Source organism: Octopus bimaculoides, chromosome 30, assembly GCF_046866305.1.
Source record: "Octopus bimaculoides isolate indiv1 chromosome 30, ASM4686630v1, whole genome shotgun sequence".
In the NCBI taxonomy this organism is placed as follows: domain Eukaryota; kingdom Metazoa; phylum Mollusca; class Cephalopoda; order Octopoda; family Octopodidae; genus Octopus; species Octopus bimaculoides.
In genome coordinates, this window is record NC_142957.1 from 6,238,662 (window position 1) to 6,259,030 (window position 20,369).

Here is a 20,369-nt window from a genome sequence, read left to right on the forward strand (position 1 = left end):
CCGGTTAAGTAAATAAATATTTTTAAAAAATAAGTGCATTTTCAAACCTTCTTTCATATATATATATATATATATATATATATATATATATATATATATATATATATATATATATATATATATATAATATATATATATATATATGCATATGTATATGCACGTGTATATGTATATAAAGACTTTTATTATTATTATTATTATTATTATTATTATTATTATTATTATTATTATTATTATTATTATTATTATTATTATTATTATTATTATTATTATCATTATCATTTAACGCTTTTACAGGTTTCAATCAGGGTTTGGGGCTATACTGGAGCACCGCTTTTCAGTGTTTTGGGGTCGCCTTTCGGTATTGTTTTTAGTGAAGAAGCGAGTTGGGCCGAGATGCTCTTCTTTGCGCCTTCTCTCATCATGTGGGCTCACATGGGATTTCAGAAAGGAATTTGTCCAGGTGGGTTTTGAAAGTTTCCATGTTATAATTTGCATATCTCTGAGGTTCCTTGGCGGCATGATAAACGGTTGTCGTTCCCTGAAACCCAAGCTGTTGCAATAATGGGTCCTTATCCGATATGAAGAAGACCTATCTTTGGTATTATGCAGTGCCGACCTGTTCGGTAGTCGATATAATTTTTGATTTCAAAGTTTGGAGCGAGACCTTCCAGGATTTTCCATACGTATGTTATTGCACACCTTTCTCTCATCTCCAGGAAGTTTAGCTTTAGTATACATACAAGCACACGAACTGATGCAACACTCCGTTCAGCTGTTTCCTTCTCGAGTGACAACTATGTTTATGGGCACACGCACACATACACCCACACACATACACCCACACACATACACACCCACACACCCACACATTTGAATATAGGCATATTTACATTTTTACACACAGATAATCATACTTTACATATCGCATACTTTACAAATTTGCATAGATCCACTTAAGAACAAATGGATACATCCGTGTGAAAACACATTTTCTGTTATCGTGTTCTGTTACAGTATAGACGATACTTACTAAGTAGGTAGGGCTTTTCTTTCTCTTAGAAGGACGAAAAAAATACAAAGCTATTGTGCTGCTTTTCTCTTTTCCGGTTCTCATGGCTAAACATATCATAATTAACCACACATTGTCAGATTCGGTTATCCTCTTCGACGCAGAAGTCCCGAACAAAAATGTCTGCTGAAAATTTAATAATTTTTTACACTGGAATATTATTGCTACTTTCCATCAAACAGATTTCTACGAGTATGTTAGCAATTCTTGTTTATTATTATTATTATTATTATTATTATTATTATTATTATTATTATTATTATTATTATTATTATTATTATTATTATTATTATTATTGTTCAGTAGTTTTATTTTTATAACGTGCTTTCACTTCACTACTGAGCGCAGCTCTGTGCGCCTTGGGTATGTGCTGTGGTTTGCTGTGGTGCTCTTATGGTTACTGTATTGAAAGTGTTTTGCGTAGGATGTGTGCAGTGCCCAGTAGTGCAATTTTCTGTATGTTATATATATTTGTAAGTCCTGGTGTTTTTGTTATGTATTTGTCTGAATATTTTTTTATTATACCTAAGGCACCTACTATGATAGGAATTGTTTCCGTTTTTAGATTCCACATTCGAGTTACCTCTATTTCCAGGTCTTTGTATTTTGATAGTTTTTCCATTTCTTTTAGGGAAACGTTGTCATCTGTGTGTATTGGCATATCCCAGAGTATGGTTGCTTTCTCGTTTTCTGTGACCTTTTCTGGTGTGTGTTTATACCATCTTTTTTCTGTTGTTATTCCATAGTGTCGGCATAGCTTCCAGTGTATATAGGTCCCAGCTCTGTCGTGTCTGTGAATATATTCCTTCTTAGCTAGGACTGGGCAGCCAGAGATAATATGATTTATTATTATTATTATTATTATTATTATTATTATTATTATTATTATTATTATTATTATTATTATTATTATTATTATTATTTCATTCTGTCTAATTCCTGTCTCTCCATATGTTGATTACATGTTTTAGTGGCAATTAATGTATTATCCTAATTACTTCATAATGTGTTTTTCATGATTCATGTTTTCTCTATGGAATTCACCTTACCCTCTCTTTCTTTATTATTCCCCATTACGATTTCCCTCATATATATTCAAATATATATACACACGTACATATATACACGATTAAATACATACATACATACATACATACATACATACATATATATATATATATATATATATATATATATATATATATATATATATATATACATACATACATATATATATATATATATATATATATATATATATATATATATATATATATATATGTATATATATGTGTATGTATATATATATATATATATATATACACACATATATATAACTTTATGTATGTATATATATATATATATATATATATATATATATATATATATATGTATATATATATGGGTATATATATATATATATATGGGTATATATATATATATATATATGGGTATATATATATATATATATATATATATATATATATATATATATATATATATATATGTATATGTATATGGGTATGTATGTATATATATCATTAATTAAATATATTCTATTAGAATATTATACACTGAATATTGGCGATATAAGGACGGGCGTAATCGTGGAGCAGAACTCCATGCTGCCGATTAGGTCTTTTCTCTTGAATGATCCGCGTTGAATCGTTCCACCGCTGGAAACATAGAGTTCCGCGTTGACCGTTTGGTTCTGTTCAAGCAATTCGTAATGGATAGTCCCTTCCAAGTCCCACCATACGCACAACATCGTTTTACGCGGATGAAGATCTTGTTTCACGCGCGGTGTCGCCTGTTTACCGGGGCTAAGCCATTCCTTACGCTGCTTCATATTGATGTACAGGCTCCATTTTTCGTTGCCAGTAATGATTCGGTAAAGAAATTGTTGCTTGTGTCCATGAGTTGAGCGGTGACGAGCAAGCAAACCAGCGGAGATTGTGGCTCGTTGATTTCTGTTGTTGTCACTTAAAGCATGCGGAATCCATGCTCCATACTTCTGAACCTTTCCCATTGAGTGAAGAGGCTTCTCTATAGCAGTGTGGGAGCATTCCATTTTCTCTGTCAGTTCCCTTGTCGTTTGACGAGAATTTTCGTGCAAAAATTGGTTTAATCGCTCTTCATCGAACTCAAATGGACGGCCAGAACGAGGTGCATCTTTGAGGTCAAAATTTCCAATTTTGAACTTGGCACACCAATCAGGAGCGGTTCTTTCAGCTATGGTGCCCTTTCCATACACAGCACAAATGTCGCGAACAGCTTTTGCGGCCTTAGAACTTGATTAAAAGCAAAAGAAGGAGGTGTCGAAAATGCTGGTTTTTCTTAATTCGACATTCCATTTTAATGATCTGAAAATAAACAAAAATTAACTAAATTTAACTAGAAAAAATAAACAAAATAGATTCCAAAATGATTCAAAAATAGAATTCTCGAAAGAAATAGAGTCCCAAATTTAAAAACGCAATAAATTCCAAAAATTAAAAAAACGGCGGGAACTTAGTTGCCAACCCAATATATTTTTAATACAATACTATTTTAGATATATATGTTCGTGACAAATTTTTGGGATATTGAATTTCAAGCTATTATTTCAAAATACAATATATATACATATATATAAATGGGTACGCATGTATATATATATATATATATATATATATATATATATATATATATATATATATATATATATATACGCATATATACATACACCCTTCTCCGTCATAAGATAAGTGCTTGCCCGTGTCTAATAATTGCTTTGACTCTTATTTCTAGCAATGCTGGTGATGACTAGCACTCTCAGTCACCAAACTGACTACTATACTCGTGCCGTTCGCTTGCAAATTGCGAATTGCCACCTTAATATATTATATATATATAAGTCATGTCTTAGGACGTAAGGGATGGCTTGTTGCGATATATGGTTTTCTTTTCCTTTTATTTCTTGCGGGATACTGTTGAATAAATGAGCATCAATTGAAGTAACACAGATGTTTCACAATGTTATTGTGATGTTAGCTCGAATTTTGTTGTGTACGTATGGCACGGGGGACTAGATTTAGTTACTAATGAGACAGTACTCATGGCAGCCTTCGAGAGAATAAACATTAAGGTTTTTAAAGTATCTCAGTGATCTTGGCTTGTCGGCTCATCCTTGTTTTCTTTTTATTTATTTATTCATTTATTTATCTTCCGGCGTGTTTCAATTCTCAATGATTAGCTTTGTGTGAGGAGATGGCAAAGATCAGAAGTATGCCAATTGATGCTTAGCAAATGTGAAGAATGGCGGAAGATATCAGGATCACTGACAGGAAGGCAAGAAAGATTCATATGTACATTTTGTGGGCCACATGAATTTCATTGTTGATGCGTACACTTCATATGAGGTTGTTTTCAACTGCTACACTTAGTTACTGCCATTACGCTACAAGAATCTCTGCCAAAGGAAGAAAGCATACTCATCTCCAAAATAGATGAGACCAAGTTTCTCAAGTTTACCACATTTTCCCTCATCAAACCACAACACTTAGACCGGATTGTTTGATGTCTGTTCGATCACATACTCGCTTGATGACTATATATATATATATATATATATATATATATATATATATATATTGCGATTACAATAAAACCCGCGAAACGATCGTCAGATGTTTAATTTTTTTTAATTTTAGACTTTTTTAAATTTTAGACTTTATAATATTCATGCTCAATTACGCATAAATTTTTATATTCACATGTATCTTTATCTACATTCATATTTTTATATATATTTATATTTATATTTCGTATATCTTAAATTTTAAATTTATTATATTATCATGTCATATTGGATATATATCTTTCGAAATTTAAATATTAAATATTGATTTCCTGCGAATATTATTGATAATTTTATGAATTTATTAATTATATAAAAACACATATATATATATATATTTATTTGCTCAAAATAATAGAGCACTTAATATAAGTTCAGTTACATATTCTTTTAGAATATTCCTTATAAAAGTTATATATATATATATATGAAGATATACATACATATATGAAGTAGATAATGAATGAAGCCCGGTACGTCTGTGAATGTCTTTACGATGTCTAACAAAATCTGCTCTTATAACATTTAACTCATCGTTACCAAATCCTTTCTTGCTTGTCCTCATCTTTTTTCTGGTTCTAAATCTCAAGAAAACAACTATGTACAGTATTTTATTGCATAAATTTTGTAGAATTTATATGATTATGATATTATAACATTAATTATGATCACGACAGTAAGGTTTCGTTCTGTGATTTTGTTGAAAAGTCTACATCAAGTTTTCATTCTCACTAAAATGTTTCAAGAAAAGGCATTTCTATCACCAAGAAAAACGTAAATATAATTCATTTTTGTTCTGTTTGATTCCTGAAATGTCACACTCTGTGTCTTCTTAAAGACAAACCTCTTTTTTCTTTTTATTATATTAAAGCCCAGTGCAATATCACGAAAGGAGATTGCGTCGCAGATGATAAAAGGAGAGAACAGTTCTGTAAAAGTAGCTGTTTCAGAATTCCTGGTAAGTTTAGAAGTATTAATCGTATTTAATATCACTTGATTTAATAACATAATGCAGCACTTATTCTCATATTTTGTATCATCAATCATATTTTAATAATTTTATAATCTTTCGATAGAATGTGATATTCTGTGGTAATCTGTGTGTTTTTGCTGGGCGTACTGTTATATATAATTACGTGTACATGTATATATCACACGCATAAGTGAAATACTGGTTTCAGTTTATAAATTGCCATCACTGTAAAAACAAGAGTGAGACAGAGAGAGAGAGAGAGAGAGAGAGAGAGAGAGAGAGAGAGAGAGAGAGAGAGAGAGAGAGAGAGAGAGAGAGAGAGAGAGAGAGAGAGAGAGAAAACCAAGATTTGTCAATTTTATAAGAATCCACGGAGGGGATTCGAGTATCTCATAAGAAAAAAAAAATACATATTAATGGGTAGCTGTTGTCTATTGTTAGGTAGAAAATATTAGGAAAGTTGTTTCACTGGCTACACATTTTTAAAGATATGTAACTAACACAATTAATTTTAAAAATTGGAAAGAAGGAATTACGATATATTTCAAAATGGTTACTGTTTTTTATAAAGAAATCTAAATGTAGAAGTGTTGACATAGTATGTCTTTGTTTATAACATTCACATGATAAATACCAATGCTAAATTTTATCTTTTCTCTGATTTAGTTCTGGTTATTAATATAAGTATGAATTTTCGAGTTTATTAAAGTTTACAGTAGACCTCATTTTTCAAGATTGTGAAAGATTTAAACCCTAACTCCATAAATGTTGGCAAAGTTGTTATATCTGGGATATTCAGTTCTCAACAAGGCTTGAAGACATAATATATGTGTGTATGTTCCCTTCGACTATTCAATCTTCAAATTATCCCAAAAACTACGAGTCACCTCTTACTGCCTTTCCTATGAGAAAAAAAAATTGAATGAAAGGAACCTCTTAAATATATTTTAGAACTTCCATATTTCAAGAATTTACAAAAAAATTATGAAAAACCTAGAAGTCTGCACTGGTGAATGGTACTTTTCCGTCGTTGCTTGACCAGCTGAAATCATACCCTAATGTTCTAAGAAAGAAATGGACGCACTGGATAATGTAGAAACGGGATAGACATGGGTGTAAAGCCTTTAATTATTGATCAGTTCAATCAATGCTGAATGATAGCTAAATGACAACAATAGCATTAAAAATGAGTCATTAGATGTTAGGAAAATACGTAAATCACCTTAAAACCTCAGAATCTGTAGTTCTTAATCCCTAGTTGTCATATCCTGTCTGAGACCAAAATTGTGCGATATACAGGGTGTCCACAAAGTCTGGGTACATGGAGTAAATAAGATCATAACATAAACAATTAAATATAAGACTTCTTTTTCTGGGGTATGTTGAAAGAGAAAGTTTACTCAATAAAGATTACAAATTTATTTATTAACATTATAATTAAATAAAATTGTTTTATTTTAAAAGTATGTTCTAATCCCCGTGAACCCAGACTTTGTGGACACCCTGTATAATAAGTTAATGTTAAAAGTAGGCAGAAGAGCGTTGTACAAGTAAACTGTTTGCAAATTGAATCTAATAGTAATACGCAGATTGATTTATTTCTCATCATTGAGATTGCTCTTTATATGGTATGAATCTTCACCCTATGTTAATCTAAAGACGTTTGCATATTCATTAATATTAACGAAATAAATTTTATGAATTGTTGAAAGAAATCTTGTGATATTGTTGGTGTTTTATCTTTCTAAAGAGAATTGTGAAAACCATAAAGGAGTTGACTTGTTTGGAAAAGACCAAAAATACCAATGTCACTGTAACCACCTTAGAGACTGTCGCTTCCGGATCCTTAGTAAATGTAAAAATGGATGCTTACTTGGATATAAAGAGCCATATTGCCAAACACGTAAGTAAAATATTAGCAGGGTTGCTGAAGATTATATATTCTATTTAAATTACAATTTCCAGAAAACTGGTCTGACCGAAAGGTACGTATTTCTGATAATAAATACAATTGTTTAACGCTTGACTTTTATTCCAAACATTTTTATTCTGGTGACTAAATCGAAATTTTAAGTACGACATGGAAAAATATTAAGGCCTTCTGTATATAGAAAAAATGGAGCCCCCTAAATACTTCATTAATAGAAAAGTTTGCAGATATGCAGGACCGTGTTGCATTAATAAAACGGTTTCCATAAAATAACGGTTTAACTAAATCGTATAAAGAAAAAGAAAAAAGAAGTTACATTATTATTGCATACAAACAACATTTATGACATTCTTAAAACACCGTTCGGGCACACTCGCGCGTGCGCGCGCGCACAAAGTAAAAACTCATACACGCATATATACATAACACACACACAAACACACATACGCAATTTTCATATCTACAACCAGTTGAAGTGTGTCACTTCATAAAATCTCCCCATTTCTCTCATCAGTCTACGGTTTCATTATATTGTTGCTCTCCACAGCCTTTTGTACTATCACTTACTATCTCCTCCCCATCCTTCTCTTCTCCGATTCTCTTCTACTCCCGTCAGTCCACTCGTAAGTTGATATCCATCATTGACGATGCCTTCCTATGTCCATCATTGCATAGATTTATCTCTCCCACCGTCTCTAGCCAGCTATCATTCTCCTTTCACACACTTGCGAACTTATCAACTACATGCCTACACATTTTCATCTTCTGTCCCTATTCTCACTTATATTTATCTTGTTCCTTGAGGGTTCCCCGTCATACTTCATCACCATAATTTTTTTTTTTAATATTTATTTCCAGCAGAGGTAGCCATATATCTCCTATACAGCAACACGTTACTGGCCTTCTACCATACCTTAACTTCTGAAGCCCTGGCAAAAAGCCACCTCCCTCAATACTGTGCTCCCAATCAATAGAGGGGTCCTCTCAGGGAAACTTATTACTATATGCTTATAACTTCGCTGACGAGTTTGTATTAAGGAATCTATCTCTTTTTTATTCAAATGGTTAATTTTTCCCTGACTACTTTTGAACTGATACCCTGCCCTTGGTTTCCTTGGTATACAGTCCAGAACTAATTCAACTGCAACTTTACAAAATAAAAATAAAAATTTCAAACTGTTTCTATAACAAGAAGAAAATGTCTACTTAACCTTAATATTTGTTGTAATACAAATGCAAATATCACTTTTGTTAGCCGTAATATACCACTACCTATCTGAATACTTGTTTAAGTTCTATGATATTTGCTCTCATTCTCCAATTTTGTAGTTTAATAATCTAAAACTATTTTGTCTTTATATTCAGGGAAATATCATGAATTCATAAAGAACGAGGGGAATAAGTATTCGTATTTATTTTCCTCTGATAACAAAAAGGAAGTGAAACCTCCGATTAAAATACATCTTAGAAACACATACAGATTTAATACTGTAGAAATTTACAGTCATTATACTGGTGAGAAACATTTCATATTCTAATATATTGTTGATAATGATTGTAGTGGTTATATTTTTTATGACGGTAAATTGAAATTAATTTGTTTTAAATTTACAGTATTTAGATAATATCTATTGAATGACAATAAAATAATTTGCTTGAAACACCAAAATACTGGTTCGAGTTGACTGTGTACACTTTTTAATGTTTATTAGAAAATTTATAATGATCATTGCAAGTGGGCAAAATTTCTGAAATCATTGGAAATGTGATATATATTAGGACACTTTCAAGTTAACCAAAACCCAGATTAGTACTGGAGGAGATATATTTTATCAACCCCCGTAGAATGAAAGGCGAAGTCGACTTCGGCGGAATTTGAAAGTAAAGCGTCGGAAGAAATGTTAGCTCGCCACGTAAAATAATATTAATAATGCAAGTACTGCAGCGTACAGGTAGATCTTTCTTTACTATTGACTCTTTCTCCCTCTTTAATATATTTATCATTTTCATGAATGTTAGCCGGTTTCGTAGCATGTTTAAGAAAAATAGTCGGTGGAATTTAATAGCCTTCTCTATTTAGACATGAAACACCGAACAATATTTAGCTGAAAGTCTACTGCGATATTCATTCTTACTCCAGTGCATGAATAAAGCAAGAAAAGGGAAATCGCTGCGGATGTGGCTACACAGGGTGCAAAATATATTAAAATTCAAGTTGATATGATGATAATATTGATGAGGGTGATGATGGTGATGATAAAATTAAGGCATGTGAAAACGATATCATGATATATATATATATATATATATATATATATATATATATATATATATATATATATATATATATATATATATATATATATATATATATAATTATGTGTATTTCTTCTATCTTAATGAATAACAATTCTTCGGATAGAATAAATGGGTTAATAGAAACCAATGTAGCAAAGAACACAAAATAACTGTGGTTTAGTTCCTGTTTTTAAGGCAGGAACTCCTTGAAATTTTGGGTATTTGAGTATATTTAAGAATTTAAGGATTGGAGAAAACGCATGTTATAATTGCATACTTTATTCCTACATATGTTTCAAAGGATTACAACCTGTGTGATCCATAGGGATCTTTGATATTAAAATTGTAACCTTCTCATCAGGGAAAGCATGGGAATCATCTTAAACGTAAGACATTATGACCGAGTATATATATATATATATATATATATATATATACACACACACACACACACACAAACATATATTGTTGTGGAAGGATTCCGACCCACCCCAAATAACTAAAAGGTGGGCTGACACATTTATTGTAATAAAACAAGAAGCTGTTCCGCAACCATAGGATGAATTTGATCAGATAAGATGCTAAAAGAGTCTTGACTATTAATCCTGCCATGAAGGCAAACCATTGGGCCGGCGGATTTCCAAGATATAGCCCTCCAGATCATCACAGATCCTCCTCCATGTTTAACAGTTAGAAAAAAGCAGTCTGGGTAAAATGCTTCTTTTGGCTCTCTCCACACGCATACTTGGCCGGTGGTCGGAAATAAAGGATGACTAGTCCAAGAAAATAACATTCCTCCACTGCTCTAGGGACCAATTCTGTAGGTCGTTACTTCACTTTAAATGCTTTGCAACATTTTTTTTTTTTTTGGAAGTAGTGGTTTTCTGATTACAGCCCTCCCATGAAATCCGGCTTTATGCAGCTCCCGGCGAACAATTTTTGTGGAAACTGGGTTCTCGAGGTGGTCATTAAGCTCTTCAGCCATTTTGGGAGTTGTACTTTTGCGATCCTTTCTAACAATTTGCGTATGAGTCCTATGGTCCCTATCTGAAAGTTTTGGTTTTCTTCCTATGTTTTGTTTCGACGAGGTTTTTCCCTCTTTCTCAAAGGTTGTCATTACTTTCGAGATATTTCTTCTTCATACATCAAACATTTCGGCTGTTTTCGATATGCTAGCGCCTGCCACACGAGCACCAACAATTTGACCTCTTTGAAAGTCCGATAGATCTGTCATTTTAATGAATTTTAATTACCTTTTTCTGATGACATCCGAAGAGAAAAAGCAATCAATTTTAGCAAAACATATTAAGCAATACTAATAATAAATCAAAAAACATAAAAATAAACAAGTTTTTGACAGTTTTATAGATATTTCAAAATTATGATGCTATGATACTTGGTGTTTACATTATATTGTCCAACCCCTGTATATATACATATACATACATATGTGTGTGTGTGTGTGTGTGTGTGTGTGTGTGTGTGTGTGTGTGTGTGTGTGTGTATACACACATTTACAGGTATAAATCTCCTATTTTTATGTATATACTCTTCCCACCAGATGCAACAATGAAGATTACGTATCCGATTGGAATGGACTGCAAACTAAACTCAGATGGAAATAAGATAATTTGCACTGGTGATGTGATGGCTAGAGACTTGTATATCAACGGGAAGGCAAAAGTTTATCATATTACATTACATGGTATGTTTACATCTCGTATTAATAGCGATTTTCAATTGTTTCTTCCAATTTATTTCTGTTATTTCATTTCATATGTAATAAGTGATACCAAAACATTTTATCGTACAACAATTTATCACACATCTTTTCATCGAAACAATCTTTTAATGGAATCAGTTTTATAAGAAAGCGACTTTTCACTAGACAACGTCTTACAGAAAGACTAGTTTGTTCATCTAAACGACTTGTCATTGAATAAATTTTCAAGAAATATTTGAGAGATTTTGGAAGATTCGGTTTTATATTCAATAAATGTTTTATTTTCATGCACATTTAAAAAGAAATTGTTTCGATATTACCAATTTAGGATGTCCACCAGAATTGTACGGAGAAAACTGTACAAATGAATGTCATTGTTCTCGAGGGGAATCATGTCACCAAATATCTGGGTTCTGTAAAAATGGCTGCGAAGATGGATGGCATGGAGAGAAGTGTGACAAGAAAACATATGGTGAGTACATATTTGTTCAGGGTATGGGGATACTTAGATACTTAGGTAGCGTTCGACCAGAATTTATCCATGCCAAAAGCAGCACCCTAGAAAACATTTATTCATGCTTCATGTATGTTACAGTCATGCTTTGGGCATCATAGCCCATGCGACAAAAAGAGTTATTGTTTGCAGGGATACATCCGAGTGTAGTTGTTTATCTGGAATTTCTTGAGGTTATTTATTCCGGAAACATTTGAATGTTGAGATTATTTTCTTCCTTTATGTGTCTCGGATTGATGTTAAATAGAGCGGGGCCAGTTGAGCAAAATGGTTCTGTCTCAGTGTTGTAATGTGACGCGAGAGCAAGTTTTGTAGAGAACAGATGGCATTGGGGCCAAGTCTAGGTTGAATTCTAAAGTTGATGCCAACATGTTGGACTATTTTCCACATTATACAAATGATATAGCACTCACGGCGGCGTTGTGGGGAATAAAGTTTGAATTTCGCGATCCGATCCCAGAAGTCAAAACCTTGCTTTTTCTTTGATTGATCTCTGGAGTGCTTTAATTTTTATACTTACTTTCGTATAGAGAGAACAGAACGCATAACAGTATTCTATGTGAGGACGGAAGATGGTAGAGCAGAGAAGTATAATATTAGGAGCATCTCTAGATCAGAGAGTTCTGTGGATCATGTCAGGTTTGCTGTTTATGTGAACATTTTATTCTTGATTGTTGTCGTCAGTTACTGCGAAGTCCTTAGCGGTGTTTGAATAAAAACTTTGTACTGAATATTAATTCAGGCGTCAATCTTTTTTCAGTCAATATTGCTCAAGGTAAACGAACAAATCAAGCAGGATATGGAAAAAATGCATACGTTTTCGACAATGGATCATGTAAGACCACGGAACTACAAATGACATCCGACAAGGCGGTTGACGGTAATTTTGACCCTGCATTCCTACATAAATCATGTGCACAAACTAAAATAGGTACTGAGTTACACTGGCAAGTGACGTTTGATGAACCATACGTGATATCTCAACTGAGAATATACAATCGAATGAAAGACCGTAAGTATTGCTAGAACTACTACTTTCCTTATTGCTGTTACTCAGTTTGAATAAGTCCTGATTAACTAGACCTCTCTGTTCAAAGGATTTCCGGCCGTGACCATCCTATCATTTTTAAGACAGTGATGTGTGACTGGACGGAGATGTTGACGCTGCTGTTTTTAAATTTTCCAGTGGCCAGTTAGAGGATCAATTGATTCGTATCACATATGTGTTTTCTCTCCACCACTGATTCTATGACAATGGAAATAACTTTAGTATGCTCTCTATTTTGACTTCAGAATGGTAGAAACTCGTATCGCTTTGATAATATTGTGACTATGAACTAAGGAGATCGGATCCATCTAACAAACATTCTTTGATATCTGTAATATCCCTAATGGCTCGTGCATTACTAGATTGTATGGATTTTGATGAATGTTGCGTCTATTTTTATGACTGAATCATTATTAAATGAGGAAATTTTATCTATTTATTAAGATTACATTGTTTTTGATAGAATGTTACAGCAGAAACAGTTGCACCAAAAAGTCGTCGGGCAAAGTGTTGTTGAAAGGTCTCACACATCCTTTCGAGCTCGAGTAATTCGGGCCATTTTGATTTCTCCGACATGTCGGAGGAATCAGAATGGCGCCCCGGGTTGATCACAACACGGGATCATCTGACAATGTATGAGGCAGGTGCAGCTAGTTTCCTTCGATGTATCCTAACCCAAGATGAGTGTTGGGTTAGTCACACTGAGCCAGAGACAAATAGACAATCCATGTAGTGGAAACATCACGCCCCCTGCTCCAAAGAAAGCTTAGGTTGTTATATCTGCTAGGAAGGTAAGGGCCTCAGTTTTGGGAAGGCAAAAGGCATAGTATTTATTTATTATTTTTCAAAGAGGCCCCACTATCAATGAAGAGTACTATGCCAACATGCTGAAGCAGTTATGAAAGGCTATTAAGAATAAATGCGAAGAAAATCTGATCTGTCAAAAGTGGAGTTGTTTCAACAGGACAATGCTCAAGCGAACAACTCCTTAGTTTCAGTGACTGTTGTGTACGACTGTAGCTTTGAACTGTTTGATCACCCTCCCCATTCTCCCGATTTGATCCATCTGATCTTCATCTATTCCCCAACATGAAAAAACATTTGTCTGGGAACCAGTGTCACAGTGATGATGATGTCATATCTGCTATTGCTATCAGTTACATTTGAAGTCTTCTTTGAACAGTCAAGTATCAGCTTACCTGGAATGAAATAATGCAGTTATAAATAAGATGTGTTGAAATTAATGTATGCAAGATTTCATAGCTCTAACATCACTCCTTCATAGTTAGCTTATGAACTTTTGAGCTCACCCTCAAAAAACTTTGTTCCTTATATTTTATGTTCCCGATCTTAGAGAAGTTGCTATAGTTTCTAATTAACCGAACAGTGTATAACTAATATGATTTTTACAAATCAATACATTTCAACGTTGAATATAGCGAACCATAAAAAGAAGCAAATAAATGAAAATGGAAATAAATACCTAAGCAAAGCACTAAGTGTACAGAGCCTACTCCATCATGAATTTACATATATACACACAAGCATATATTTTTTACACACATCTATACATACCTCCATACATATTTACTAACACTAGACAAATTATAAGAAAGGGAAACCTTTCGCAAGGTGATCTTTTGAAATTATTCTCAATATAACTAACATCTGATTTCAGTTTTACTCTCATATTTTGATTCTAGGTCTCAGGCTGAGAGGATTTAAAGTTTATCTTGGATCTTCTCTTTGTTTTGAAAGTAGACATCATGAACATAACGAACAAGTAATTCATGTTAAATGTGAAAAACCAGTAAGTTCAAGTAATGTCAAAATATCGTTAGAAGGAAGTGAGAGACAGCTTACCCTATGTGAAGTGGAAGTATTACGTAGGTTATGTATATTTGTTATTTCACTTTAAAAATATTGATTTATAAGAATGGTATCGATTAATAAGTTATTAACGCTATTGAGTGTGGAGAGAGAATATCCATCTCCACTTAACTGAAACGATTTCAATTCAGTATTACAAGATAAGCAAACATTTGCCAATTATACTGACATACTGCTTACCTATAGTCGAGAACTCTGTAATGAACAAAGTCACTCAGCTTCCCCAAAACATCCCACTGGTATTGACTGGAATGTGGATAAACCTAATTATGATAAACATAAACATTTCTCTGGTTTATTATATATATAGATCGCTAACCACTACACACATTTTTTTCTCTCCTTGTTTCTTTCTGTGCTCCTTTCTGTGGAAGAGCGTAGGCTCGAAACGTTAAAGACTTTTTCAATTCCCGAGCGTTATACTAATACATCTATTTGTTTTCTTCACCACCTGTCTTCGTCTGTTGTTTTTTTGTGAATTCTCCCTATATATATATATGTGTGTGTGTGTGTGTGTGTGTGTGTGTGTGTGTGTGTGTGTGTGTGTGTGTGTATAAAAGAATGAGATAAAGAGACCAATGGCATAAGTAAATTTATATTTTATGTAGAAAGTATTACAGCTGTTTCAGGGAAAATTCAATGTATCCCTTCATCGGAGACGGTAATAGTAGAAGAAAGGATTATTACATATATATGAGGAGATTATATATATATATATGTATGTATGTATATGTATGTATATGTATGTATGTATGTATGTATGTATGTATGTATGTATATACATATGTATGTATGGATGTATATACATATGTACGTATGTATGTGTTTATGCATATATTCATATATCATTACGTAAGCACATTCACTCACTTATCTTATTCCATTTTCTATGATTTGGAAAGATGACGCGTATTCAAATATTCGACTCTTGTATGGTTATGTTAATTTTTGAGGTCGTTAAAAAGATTACTTATGTTCTCTTTCAAGGCCTGAAATTTTGCAGGAGGGGTCTAGTAAATTACATCAACCCTATAGTTTGACCGGCAGTTATCATTTCACCCCGAAAGGTAAAAATCGACCCCACCGCAATTTAATCTCAGAACGTAAAGACGGACGACATGCCACTAAGCTTTTTGTCCGGCGTGCAAACGATTAACTGAACGCAGGTGTTTAGGATTTATAGTCATCATTTTATATAATTATACATGTAATATTTGATGTGTCATTGACATGAGGAGACACGCCAGTTATTAAATATAAATTATAATCATTCTATAAAATATTATTACAACTGAATATTAGATATTAACGTTAGAGAAATACATACAGTTACCGCGATATCTTTTTTTATCGTTTTTGTTATTGCAGAATGTGTTCATGGATTCTATGGAGATATGTGTATGGAACGTTGTGAATTGTGTGTAGATTCTAAATGTGATCAAGTCACGGGATGTGAGCAAGGTTGCGTTTCAGGATATTACTGGGACAACTTTTTCAGGAAGTGCAAAGGTTAGATAAACTTTTATTTTCCTGCTCAAACACAAAATTTACTAAGGGATTGTTAGATTTTCTTGCAAACCTTTCTTATGTCAGTTCCAACAAATATTCAGAGCCACAAAATTTCAAGAATATCACCGTTACCAACTCTGTTTAATTTGGTATGAGCATTATTTGAAATAACTTCTGGAAAATCGAAACTTTATTTCTCTCTTGAAAAGAAAAATTTCAACAGAGCTTAATCTGTCTCATTACTTCCATTACTTTCTTCTGTTACAGTGGAGGCACAATGGCCCAGTGGTTATGGCAGCGGACTCGCGGTCATAGGATCGCGGTTTCGATTCCCAGACCGGGCGTTGTGAGTGTTATTGAACGAAAACACCTAAAGCTCCACGCGGCTCCGGCAGAGGATGGTGGCGAACCCTGCTGTACTCTTTCACCACAACTTTCTCTCACTCTTACTTCCTGTTTCTGTTGTGCCTGTAATTCAAAGGGTCAGCCTTGTCACACTCTGTGTCACGCTGAATATCCCAGAGAACTACGTTAAGGGTGCACGTGTCTGTGGAGTGCTCAGCCACTTGTACATTAATTTCACGAGTAGGCTGTTCCGTTGATCTGATCAACTGGAACCCTTAGAAAATCCATAACTATAGAGAATTGAGGTGTGCTTTTATTTCTTTATATATTTCTGTTTATTAATAATTTTTTGTCAATAAATAATTCCACAAAACTACCTTTAATACAAAAGGTATTAAAGTTAGTTTGTCTACTCTTGATTCATTATAATTATTTATATTTTATATTACTGCAAATTTATTTTACCAAACATGTTTGATCTTATTAACATCAAAGTGTTAACTACACTAATATTTCATTGCCCAACGCAGAAATATATATTATTACATACTCACGAACATTCAGCCACTCATTTCATTTTCCAATGATTCGCAAAGATGACGTGTATACAAAATATTCGAATCATGTATGTGCGCTTAATTTTTCAGGTCATTAAAACATTACTCTGTACTTTTTTCTTCAAGAACTAAAATTTTGGGGTAGGGGTCTAGTCAATTACATCAACCCCACTGTTTGGCCGGCACTTATTTTTTCTCTCCGAAAAGTAAAAATTGACCCCGCCGGAATTTGTACTCAAAACGTAAAGACGGACAATATGCCATTACGCATTTTGTCCGGCGTTATAATGATGAACTGAATGCAGATGTTGTAGATTCATAGTCATCAGTTTATATAATTATACATGTAATATTTGATGTGCCATTGACATGAAGAGACACTCCAATTATTAAATTTAAACCGTAATCATTCTATGAAATATTATTGCAACTGAATATTAGATACTAACGTTAGTGAAATACATAGTTACCATAATATTCTTTTTTTTTTTCATTTTTGTTATTGCAGAATGTGTTCCTGGATTCTATGGAGATATGTGTATGGAACGTTGTGAATTGTGTGTAGGTTCTAAATGTGATCAAGTCACGGGACATTGTGAGGAAGGTTGCATCACGGGATATGACTGGGACAATACTTCCAAGAGATGCAAAGGTTAGATAAACTACTAATCTCTTACTCAATAATATTATTGAGCGATTATTAGATTTTCTTGCAAATCTTTTTTTACATCAGTTGCTACACATATCCATAGCCACAATAATTTAAGGATATTACCATTACCAACCCTATTTAATTTGTCATGAGCATTATTTAAAATTCTTTTTGGAAAGTCTAAACGTTATTTTTCACACAAACACACGCACACACACATATGCACAGGTAGGCGTATGTATATATATATATATGTGTGTGTGTGTGTGTGTGTGTGTGTGTGTGTGTGTATAAACAATACATTTTTTAATTTCCAGAAAAAACAGAGAATAACCTGGTTTCTATGATAGTTCCATTGATTCTGTTGATCGTCCTAATCATGGTAATGGCGGTTGCAATTTGGTATTGGTAAGTGAATATGTATTTTGTTTTTGTATTATTTTATTTTTTAATGTGAATAATTTGATTGAATGAACACCAAATTTTGGGTTAGTGTCCTTACTATCTGAATAGTAATTGCTATTAATCCATAATCCATACAATCTGATCCTTATAAATATACAATATTTCCCACCCCAATTTCGGTGTATTCGTTATTACTCTTTATGATAACATTAATCGCACTAACTGCCCTGTTATTACTTTAAATTCTAAATTAATGTTCGCGGTTACAATTATACCAATAGATTGAGCAGTTTCAAATTGCCAATTTGACGCAAATATATTTTTTAAAATAGTATTTTATTTGTTAACTTTGGTAGGATGAAAGTAAACTTTGCTTTGGTGACATTTCAACACAGATAGTTGCGATACAAAATTACAAACTTATTAGACCCATTCCTCGGCGTTGCCAACAACGCTAATATCTAATATTAGTAAGTTAAAGAAGTGATTTTAAATTCTCAATCGCAGAATAATGCTAATAACATAGCCTGAACAGGATGAACTACCCCTATTTTGCAGAGAAAAGTGTAGGTGGCTAGCTGTGGACACGAACTCACATCCCCGTGATTACGCGTCACGATGCTTTGACGGATTAAGCTAAACTACCCACTACAAATTCCTCTGCACATTTAAGATATATAAATCTCGCTTTGAGAATTTAAAATCACTTCTTTAACTTTCTAAGACATCTCAACGCTTCTAAAAAGCAAACTTCGTTTGTTTATTTACGTTTGTCGTAATTTGAATTCTAATATTAGTATTTCAGGAATATGAAGCGAGGAAATATATATGATGAGGGCTGAATAATATTGATATAGTGAAATCAATACTGCTTATTTTAATCATTTCAACAGTCAAGAAAATATTTATTGGTGTAGAATGCAAGTGTTTAAAGTATATCATGGAATAAAGCATTTCTTTCAGCGAATATAACTGAAAATAGAGGTTAGATGTTATTTCAGATAAGTTGCCTCTCCTCTGTATAAAAGTTTCATCTACCATTTCCTCTCCTTTATGGATATGGTACTTAGTCAAACGACTTTCTAACACAGTAGAAGCACAGTGGTTAAGTATATAATATCCCTGCTCTCAGATATTTCCATTTGTAATATTTTCTCCTGTTACAAAACCTTTTTAATAGATATGTCTCGTGATTCACGCACATTTAATGAATCGTGTTACAATTATTCTCTCAATAATAATAATAATAAATATCATGAGGTATCTTTACAAAATCATACGATGTATTTTGGGTAAGTTTTAAATTGGGCAGCTAGGTGGCTTATGAAGGACCGTGAAACGTATGTAAGATGTTAAACAGGAAGCTTTAAGGACACATATTTGTCTGCTCGCGTGTGCGTGTTTATAGGTAAAATCTTGACACATATTGGTTTCGAATGTTGGCACATGCCAGCAGGTTCTGAGTAAGGGTGGCTCAACTACATCGACTCCATTAATAACTGCTACTTATTTCATCGACCCCGAAAGAATGAAAGACAAACTCGACTTTGGTGGAATTTGAACTTAGAACGTAAAGACAGACAGAATGCCCGGCCTACCAACGATTCTACTTGTTCGCCGCCTTACAATCTTGACACATATCATTAATAATTATGGTTTGTTACATTGGTACCGTAATATAACCGGACATGGCATAGGTGTAGCGAGTAAGAAGCGTTTCCACAACTAAGATAGGTTTATTTAACGTTTATTTTTTTATTAACCTGGCAGCGATGAAAAGTCAACTCATATCTATTGGTAACTGAATAAATTCTGAACGTATATCATTGAAAAT

At 33.1% G+C, this 20,369-nt stretch overlaps 1 protein-coding gene across 6 annotated transcripts in view; it reads left to right on the top strand.

Annotated features, from left to right (window-relative positions):
• The first annotated feature begins 1,000 nt into the window (after nt 1-1,000).
• The window catches only part of LOC106879751 (uncharacterized), a 49,116-nt gene continuing 29,747 nt past the window's right edge, over nt 1,001-20,369 (top strand). For 4 of the 6 annotated variants that reach the window (XR_016239199.1, XM_089346228.1, XM_089346227.1 and 1 more), the window contains exons 1-11: nt 1,014-1,264; nt 5,563-5,649; nt 7,415-7,567; nt 8,960-9,109; nt 11,454-11,597; nt 11,944-12,087; nt 12,890-13,141; nt 14,881-15,063; nt 16,436-16,576; nt 17,987-18,130; nt 18,448-18,538. Coding sequence is in view for 5 of the 6 variants with exons in the window: in XM_089346228.1 (XP_089202354.1) it covers nt 1,192-1,264; nt 5,563-5,649; nt 7,415-7,567; nt 8,960-9,109; nt 11,454-11,597; nt 11,944-12,087; nt 12,890-13,141; nt 14,881-15,063; nt 16,436-16,576; nt 17,987-18,130; nt 18,448-18,538 (1,562 nt within the window). In the remaining variant the exon portion in view is untranslated. Of the gene's footprint in view, nt 1,265-5,562; nt 5,650-7,414; nt 7,568-8,959; nt 9,110-11,453; nt 11,598-11,943; nt 12,088-12,889; nt 13,142-14,880; nt 15,064-16,435; nt 16,577-17,986; nt 18,131-18,447; nt 18,539-20,369 lie in introns of all 6 variants that reach the window. The other 2 variants (XM_089346229.1, XM_089346226.1) reach the window with 2 other exon arrangements.